Below are 9,008 nucleotides of genomic sequence, written 5' to 3' on the forward strand. Positions count from 1 at the left end.
ACTTTCACGTACATCTGTAACCCATATTCATTTTTTTTTTCTTAAATCTTTGTGTAGGTTTTCTCATACCTACCACCAGTTAAAAATGCCCATTGGGGTTTATGTAAAAGATTGCTCTTGTAGTCCTCAAAGACCTTTAAAGGGGCTTTCAGATTCAATTCTAATGTTTATTTTGGTTCTTCTTTCTTAATTAATTCTATAGTCATGGCGAAATTGATTATTTTGTTTGAAATTGTGCCCAGTGGTCACATAGTTCTTTCCAAATTTCTATTTGCGAGCTATCATGGGAAAAATCCACGCAAAAAGTCACAGTCCGCAGAATTGTTTTCTGCGTATTAGTGGAAAGGGATAAATATAAGTTACAATTACCTGGTTTTCCAATCCATAAATAAATTATTTATGTTTAAACATAATTAATCATACGTATTTATTCGACATGACTCTCTTTTACCGATTTAAATAAATTCCTTCATTCATCAAGTTAAAGTAATTAACACACCTATGTAGAATGTTCTGGATGGGGTTTACAGAATAGAGAATAATGGGAAAATGGTACACAGTAATAAGCAAAACAATAAAGACTAAAGCAAATAGTCCGAACAAATTAAAGAATACAAAATGAAGGGGTGCTAAACTATAAAGAATAGATAATACTAGGCAGAATTTGCGATTAAAATACAGAGAAAAAAGATTCAAGGACGCGCCTACCGAATGCTCATGTATTCATTTTTCTTCGCTCTAATTTTCAATTACAAACTCTATGTGTAGATTAAAAGATAATCTGTTTGTCTTATTTCTATACATATAAGAAATCTTCTGAGAATTTAATACCCTACATGTTTATTGCAACGTGAATACTATTTCCTATCTATGATGTCAATTTCGTAAGAGAACGACACGAAATCAACATTGCTTAGGTAGTTAAGACAGGTTCTTATCTCTTGGGTTCATAACATATGGTCAAATCGAGGCTGGGTCAAAATTTGTTAAATTTGTAAAGATTATAATTTTCAGTTCACATAGCCCCACTTAGCCATTTTGGAACAATGAAGTGCTTATTAGCGTTGCTGCCCTTTATCTGCCTGGCTTCAGCCTCAGAAAATCTGGTTGATTGTGCAAATGCAGCCAATTTAACAACATTTACCAGTTTTGTCAATTCAGCTGGATTAACCGATGTTCTTCGGGAACAAGGTAATTAATATTTTCACATTTAGTTTAAAAATCATATTTTTATTAAAACATTTCTTTTGCTACAATGTATGTGTTATCGCTGATAAGAACAATACGTCAAAAAATATGACAATCGCAGTTCTCTACTAGATTTCGCGATTGTTAAAGGATAAGAAACTATACCAAAAAGTAGATGAATCTAAATAGATTTTCAATGTCTCGCCCGAAAAGCTCGGCTCTTCGTTAATTAAGATTCCAAAGATGAGAATTATATTTGCTGCTTTCTCGATTAAAACTCGTTAGTTTATCAATTCGACTTCACACGTAGCAATGTCTGTACAGAAATACGTAATATGCTTTAATTTCTCATGAACCCGAATAAAGAGTTAGAATATCAAATATTGACGATGTTAGTAGACTTGAGTCGATTAAAACTTGAAGTGAGTAACTGTTAAAGAGATCTATAGACATCTAGTTTGTAATGTGTTTAAATATTGAATGTGGACCTATAGAGATTTTACTTGGTTTGCTGGGCTAGATTGCTGTCTCACTGATATGAACCAAGATTTTCTTTTAGAATGAAATTCAAAACAGTGTGGCTGTGGCAATTGATTGACACATTAAATTCATCCATTGACTGGGACAATTTACATGAACGTTTGTCTGTAACGACCACTGTTCACGACGTACCTACGATAGACATTTAAACTGTGGGGTCACCAAAGGTTTCTTAACGCCTTTAATTATAAAATAATTCAAAAAATTAATCAGGAATAACCTTTATGTTTTGTATTATATAATTGATATAAATCAAAACATCGTGTTATTTCTGATTAGTTTTTCGAATTACTGAATTAATGTGTTGAGAACCTCTGGTGACCCCATAGTTTAAGTGTCTTTAAAAAGTACATAGTGAGCAGTGGTCGTTACATACAAACGTTCACCTAAATTGTCCCAGTCAATGGATGAATTTAATGTGTCAATCAATGGCCACAGCCACACTGTTTTGAATTTCATTCTATTCATACCATCTGCATCTTTTCGCCAGCCATATCAATTATCACGGTGACCATACATTTACATTTACTATGTTTACAGCAATATTTTAGGAAGGTAAAGCCACTGTTTCTGATCTTTACGATTCATTCTTGACAGATAATCAGACATAAATCTGATTTGTTTCGGAGGTTTAACACAATATGGGAATAAATTATATTCTCTCCAGGTCTGATAGAGTTCTACATTAAGGTTTTCTAAGTTACTAGTACATTGTACGTGCACATTTTGTTTTGTTTGTGTGTGTGTGGGTTATACGATTAATGGGCATATCCTTGATCTCCTAAATTGGAGGTTAAGAATACGTACACTCAGATACATGCTGCATATCATGAAAGAAAGATAAATCTCCTGTACTTTCTTATAGGTCCATTTACCCTAATCGTCCCAACCAATGAGGCATTCGCTAAGCTTCCACCAGCAACAGTTGCATCCTTACAGAAGGATTCCAGTGCCCTCGCAAACGTTCTCCAGTACCATGTAGTGAAAGGAAGTATCTACAGCTGGGACATGGTTTCCGGTGAAATTCTTAGCAGTTTAAATGGCCACTACATCCGAGTCTATTCACAAGGAAGTGTAAGTTTCAACATAAAATGAAAATCTCACAATATAAGAATTATATAAAAAATAGCGTTTTTCAAATTAGAATTAAAATAAACATAAACAAGTGGTGTTCATTTGGTAAATTGTATAACATTAAAACATACATACACTAATGAAAGAGTCCTTGTTTTTCTACCTTTTCCCCTTTTTTGCTTTTTTCTCTCAATTAATTTACCTGACATGTGACCAAAGATGTATTGAAACTTTGATTAAATTATAAGCCATGAATTTCCGTTGTACATCCTAAATATAAAAACTATTGTACTTGCATAATACATTTACTAACCACATATTGATTTAAACACTACTGATGGAAGAGGAAAAAATGTTTATTTTAGCAGTCTTTTGTTCAAAGATATTTGTTTCTCCTAAAGAAAAAAGGAGGCGAAAGATTCCATGGAAAGGGACATTCGAACTCATCAGTCGAAAATAAACTGACAACGCCATGGCTCAGATGAAAAAAATACATGCAACAGTACACAAATTACTACATTACAAATTAAAGACTGTGTAACACGAACCCACCAAAAACTGGGGCTGATCTACGGAAGGGCTGAACAGATCCTGTTATACATATTGCACCCGTCATGTTGCACATTTAAGTTAGAGTACGCTGATAAATCTAATTCGTTAGGGGAAAAGTGGAAAGGAATGTAGTTTCTGACAATTGCAAAGAACTAACTAGAGGATCTAAAGAGCCTGTGTCGCTCACCTTGGTCTACGGGAATATTAAACAAAGCAAAAGATGGATTCATGACAAAATTGTGTTTTGGTGATGGTGATGTGTTTGTAGATCTTACTTTACTAAACATTCTTGCTGCTTACAATTATCTCTATCTATGATAAACTTGGCCCAGTAGTTTCAGTGGAAAATGTTAGTGAAAATTTACAAATTTTATGAAAATTGACTATAAAGGGCAATAACTCCTTAGGGGGTCAATTGACCATTTTGGTCATGTTGCCTTATTTTTAGGTCTTACTTTGCTGTACATTACTGCTGTATACAGTTTATCTCTATCTATAATAATATTCAAGATAATAACAAAAAACGGCAAAATTTCCTTAAAATTACCAATTCAGGGACAGCAACCTAACAACCGGTTATCCAATTCATCTGAAAATGCCAGGGAAGATAGATCTTGACCTGATAAACAATTTCACCTCCTGTCAAATTTGCACTAAATGCTTTGGTTTTTGAGTTATAAGCCAACAACTGCATTTTACCCCTATGTTCTATTTTTAGCCATCATTAGATTATTTAGTTTAAAAGATGTGTCCGGTGACCCGGCCAACTAACCAAGATGGCCGGGTCACCGGACACATTTTTTTAAACTAAATACACTAATGATGATTGTGGCCCAGTTTGGTTTAATTTGGCCCAGTAGTTTCAGAGGAGAAGATTTTCTAAAAGATTACCAAGATTTACGATAAATGGTTAACAATTGACTATAAAGGGCAATAACTCCTAAATGAGTCAACTGATCATTTTGGTCATGTTGACTTATTTGTAAATCTTACTTTGCTGAACATTATTGCTATTTACAGTTTATATCTATCTATAATAATATTCAAGATAATAACAAAAAACGGCAAAATTTCCTTAAAATTACCAATTCAGGGGCAGCAACCTAACAACGGGTTGTCCGAGTCATCTGAAAATTTCAGGGCAGATATATCTTGACCTGATAAACAATTTTACCCCATGACAGATAGATCTTGACCTGATGAACAATTTTACCCCATGTCAGATTTGCTCTAAATGCTTTGGTTTTTGAGTTATAAGCCAAAAACTGCATTTTACCCCTATGTTCTATTTTAGTCATGGCGGCCATATTGGTTGGTTGGCCGGGTCACCGGACACATTTTTAAAACTAGAATACCCCAATAATGATTGTGGCCAAGTTTGATTAAATTTGGCCCAGTAGTTTCAGAGGAGAAGATTTTTGTAAAAGTTAAGGACGACGGACGACGGACGCCAAGTGATAAGAAAAGCTCACTTGACCCTTTGGGCCAGGTGAGCTAAAAAGGGATGACACCAGATCGATCGAAATCTTTCGCAATGAATTGTGTAAAAAGTGCGCTGTACATTTAAAAAAAATTGATACATTGCTTTTGGAAATCATTGTCTATATTTGAAAATGTAATTAAGGGTAATCTTTATATTAAATTTCCTATATGAGTATCTCTTTTGTAGTCTCTGTATTTTAACCAAGCTAAAGTAACAAAAGTAGATCTGCAATGCTCAAACGGAGTTATCTACCTTGTTGATGAAGTTCTAAATGTACCAGAAGGAACCATAGTTGACGTCATAAAGAACCCAGATTATAACATCAGTGGATTTATGGAATTTCTAGAGGCAGCAAAATTGACTGATGTCTTCAATAGAACAAGTATGAAAAACATTTTCCATTTATTAAGGGATCATAATCGATAGCTTTTCTTTAAACAAACACAATTACAAAAACTTGAAAAATATACTACCAAACAACACACGAAAAGAAATAAAATATTGTTCAATTACATTTTCGGTGTATCTAAATTTAAAATATAATTCATCGAGTCTACAAAAAAAAAAGAAAAAAACATCTTAATATTTGAGAAAATATTTTCGTCATATCATTGCATTTTTTTAGTACGACGATGACTAGTATATAGAGGTAATCAGGTATAGACTCAAATCGATCGATTCTTCTGCCATTTATATGCCCCTTTCTGCAGTGTATCAATTTTGTGTCTGAGGAGTCAGCTTATGATTATGATAATATAATAGTTGTACTTTCTGTCTTTTATCTTTAAGGTTCACAGAGATACACAATGTTTGTTCCAACTAATGCTGCTATCGCTAGTCTGGATGCTGATTATATCACAAAATTGAAAAGCAACTACATTTATGCTAGACGTAAGTGAACCAATAATTGTACTTATGTTACTTTAGGTGTCAGACCACCAATTACTCCCTCCAATTTAGAACGTATGTAAAAGTAGCCCTACTCTGACACAAAATAGTGCTTTTGATGTCATTAACTACTTACATTATAAAGTAACCAACGTAGAAATAAAACTTTTTGTGAAAAGGTAATGTTTTTAGACCATTTTGAGCCAATATTCACTTATGTCTATTAGTTTGCATTAAAAATTCAGGATTAATGCACTCCATAGTATACCCATAAAGATTTCCAGAAAACCAGGGGTTAATTTTGAATTACCTCTTAGAAGGTCAGTGTTTTTTCTTAGAAGACTATAAAGGATGTTGAAAATTGGCATGAAGAAAGCTGATACATGTACAAATCAGGATATACCTGTTTTTCATGAAGTTAAACTGAAACTTTAATATTTTAAAAGATGTGAAAATTGCAGAATTTGGTTGGAAAAGGTAGGGATTTTTGAATTTGTGGTCTGACACCTTTAGTTTCGAGATATTCCGTTTTACCGCGTCTGGTTTCTTTTTACACACAACTGAAATTCAAGTGATAACGTCAATTTTTTAAAGCACTGTTGAGATCAATACAACATCGTCTGCATAAAAACACAAACAAATGGACGAGCCGCTTTACGAGAAGTTTTCACCAAAGCAAGCAGTTCAATCAACAATAGATAGCATGCTCGACTATTTCAATGGCAAATTCCCAAACAAAATTTCCCTTATATTATGTATTTTTCCAAAGATCACTGAATTTAAGACAATCAGTCGATTTTTGCTGCTATCTTTGGCTGTGATATTTTTTACTATTAGGCTAACCATGTACAGTTTACCTGGTAATTTTTATTCCTAAAACAAGTCTAGCGAGAACTATACTCGCTTTTTCACGGCTATTAGAACATAAAATGTATCTGCAATCAACTATGCTGTAAATATGACCCTCTCCTTTCGGTTTGCACACAATGCCTTTTTTTTTTTAATTTTTACAAAACATTGGGATTTTCCAACCTGACGTGATAACTGAATTTGTTACGTTACTTATGTCTAGGAATAGCAAAAATTCCAAGCGATGATATAGATTAAAAGTCGGAAATATAGGGGTTGCTAGGCAAACATATTTAAACTAACTAAGAAAAAAACTAGAGGAGTTCTTATAGTAAGAGAGAAATGTAAAATCTGGGCAGGGTACTGTACCTTTTCAATTAACTTCGTTTATTTGCTGTATAATGTGGATTCAAATGACGTCTTTGTTTGTTTCAGATATCGTTGATTATCATGTTCACCCAGGAACAATCCACGAGAAGAGCTTAGACCATGCAGGAACACTGTCTACAATGTACAGGGGACATAGCATAAGTGTTACCGTTGATAGCAGTAAGATTTTGTTTTCTATAAATAGATCTGATGACAGATGTTCTAATTTTGATGATATTACCATAAGGCTTGTATCCGATGATACACTTGTAAAGGGTTGGTGACGGTGTTTTTATGAGTATAAATATAATGATTCAGACTTAAAAGTTTTGAATTTAGTAATTTTTGCAGTAACTACCTAAACCGTCAATCATGTCTGTATCGTGTGTACATCGAGCTTTAAACGTACGAGAAGCGTAAATAAACGTATATCGGGCGTTGAAGTAACGCATGTTTGCGTATGTATGGCGTTTGTCTGACGCAGTTGAAATACACGCTACACGCTACGAAGGAAAAGTGTTCCTTTTAACGTATTTGTGACGCGTCCCGGTCGTACCTGGGACAATTATCCATGCTTTCGGCGTGTCTTGGGACGTGTAATTACGGGGTTTTTACACATGGCATTGTAAATTCACGGACATACGGCACTACAAAAATCACAGCAAATTTCGTTCTATGTCAGAAACGTTTTTGATACGCTACGGTTGCGTTTTATACCTCCACAGAGCGCTAAAACTACGCCAGTCGTATGTTACAAACGCTCCCCGCAAACGTCCAAGTAAAAGAACCAAGTAAAAGTCGAACGATCTTATAGCGTATACAACGTGCCCTAAACGTGTCTCAAACGTATCTGTAGCTTTTTGCTACGCGCTTGTAAAATATATAGTACGTTCGTGTAGCGAAGTTATACGCTTGACAAACGCTACAGCTAGATGAAAATTTCATGCTGCATACAAATTTCCTGGAGTTATAGCGTTCACAAAGCGTATACCTCTGCATTTCAACGTACTTCAAACTTATGCAACGCGCGTGTTACGCTTGTTTGCGTTTCTGTTGCGTGCACCTAACGTATACGGACTTAGTCAATTTTCTTTGTACGTCTGGTGCATGTCGGTCTATACGCCAATGTGTGACGCCGGTATTACTGATGAGTGTTTTGTAGACTTAACGCGCGTCTGGCTTACACAAACATAACCCTAGTATCTTTTTTTTCCAAATTAGTTTTGTTATGTTAAAGGATGCTCTTTTAATACATTTGAAATCAAAATAAGGACAATTGATTCAAAATACACCAAACAATTGATAGAACCTTAATAGTTTTACATACTTTTAGGAAATGTCCCTTTTGTAAAAAAAAATCCAAATCCGATCTTTTCCAGTACTAGTGTTCTGTCGTTGCAGTTACTACATGCGCATCTGATAAAACGGGTGAAGGTCATTCCAAACATGTGCATCAACAGAGATAAATGTGGGCATTTTCCAATGATACGTTGTGTAATTATTTTCGCCATTTCATGATATCAATAACTTATGTTATCATTATTTACTTTTAGATAATAACCCTGTCTTGAACCATGCAGCTACTCTCCAGGTTACCGATATCGAGGCTGAAAATGGCGTTGTGCACATCATTTCACATGTTTTGATTCCAAGCACTCTTAATCCAGGAGTTGTTGGTTAAAATCATAATCAATAAAATATTTGTACTTGGGACTGTGGATTTTTTTTACAATGCTGCAAATGTTTGCACCTGTCCTAAGTCAGGAATCTGATGTACAGTAGTTGTCGTTTGTTTAGGTAATTTATACGTGTTGCTCGTTTCTTGTTTTTTTTTATATAGATTAGACCGTTGGTTTTCCCGGGTGAATGGTTTTACACTAGTAATTTTGGGGCCCTTTATAGCTTGTTATTCGGTGTGATCCAAGGCTCCGTGTTGAAGGCCGTACATTGACCTATAATGGTTTAACTTTTTTTAAAACTGTTATTTAGATGGAGAGTTGTCTCATTAGCACTCACACCACATCTTCCTTATCTATAAACATTAAATTTTCGAATTAAAACTGTA

The 9,008-nt window shown here is 34.4% G+C and overlaps 1 protein-coding gene across 1 annotated transcript; it reads left to right on the forward strand.

Annotated features, from left to right (window-relative positions):
* Positions 1 to 948: 948 nt before the first annotated feature.
* On the forward strand, positions 949 to 8,654 carry LOC139485854 (periostin-like). Its single transcript, XM_071270494.1, has 6 exons — positions 949 to 1,191; positions 2,594 to 2,802; positions 5,024 to 5,219; positions 5,627 to 5,728; positions 7,010 to 7,123; positions 8,497 to 8,654. The coding sequence occupies exons 1-6, from the start codon at positions 1,047 to 1,049 to the stop codon at positions 8,622 to 8,624; spliced, it is 894 nt and encodes a 297-aa protein (XP_071126595.1). The 5' UTR covers positions 949 to 1,046; the 3' UTR covers positions 8,625 to 8,654.
* Positions 8,655 to 9,008: the final 354 nt, after the last annotated feature.

This window comes from Mytilus edulis, chromosome 8 (genome assembly GCF_963676685.1).
Source record: "Mytilus edulis chromosome 8, xbMytEdul2.2, whole genome shotgun sequence".
NCBI classification, from domain to species: Eukaryota; Metazoa; Mollusca; class Bivalvia; order Mytilida; family Mytilidae; genus Mytilus; species Mytilus edulis.

Excerpts from the sequence above, each read along its gene's own strand:
- LOC139485854 (XM_071270494.1), top strand. The coding sequence starts at position 1,047 with ATGAAGTGCTTATTAGCGTTGCTGCCCTTTATCTGCCTGGCTTCAGCC. Across the intron at positions 2,803-5,023 it reads GAGTCTATTCACAAGGAAGT|TCTCTGTATTTTAACCAAGC; the intron begins GTAAGTTTCAAC and ends TCTCTTTTGTAG. Across the intron at positions 7,124-8,496 it reads AAGTGTTACCGTTGATAGCA|ATAATAACCCTGTCTTGAAC; the intron begins GTAAGATTTTGT and ends ATTTACTTTTAG.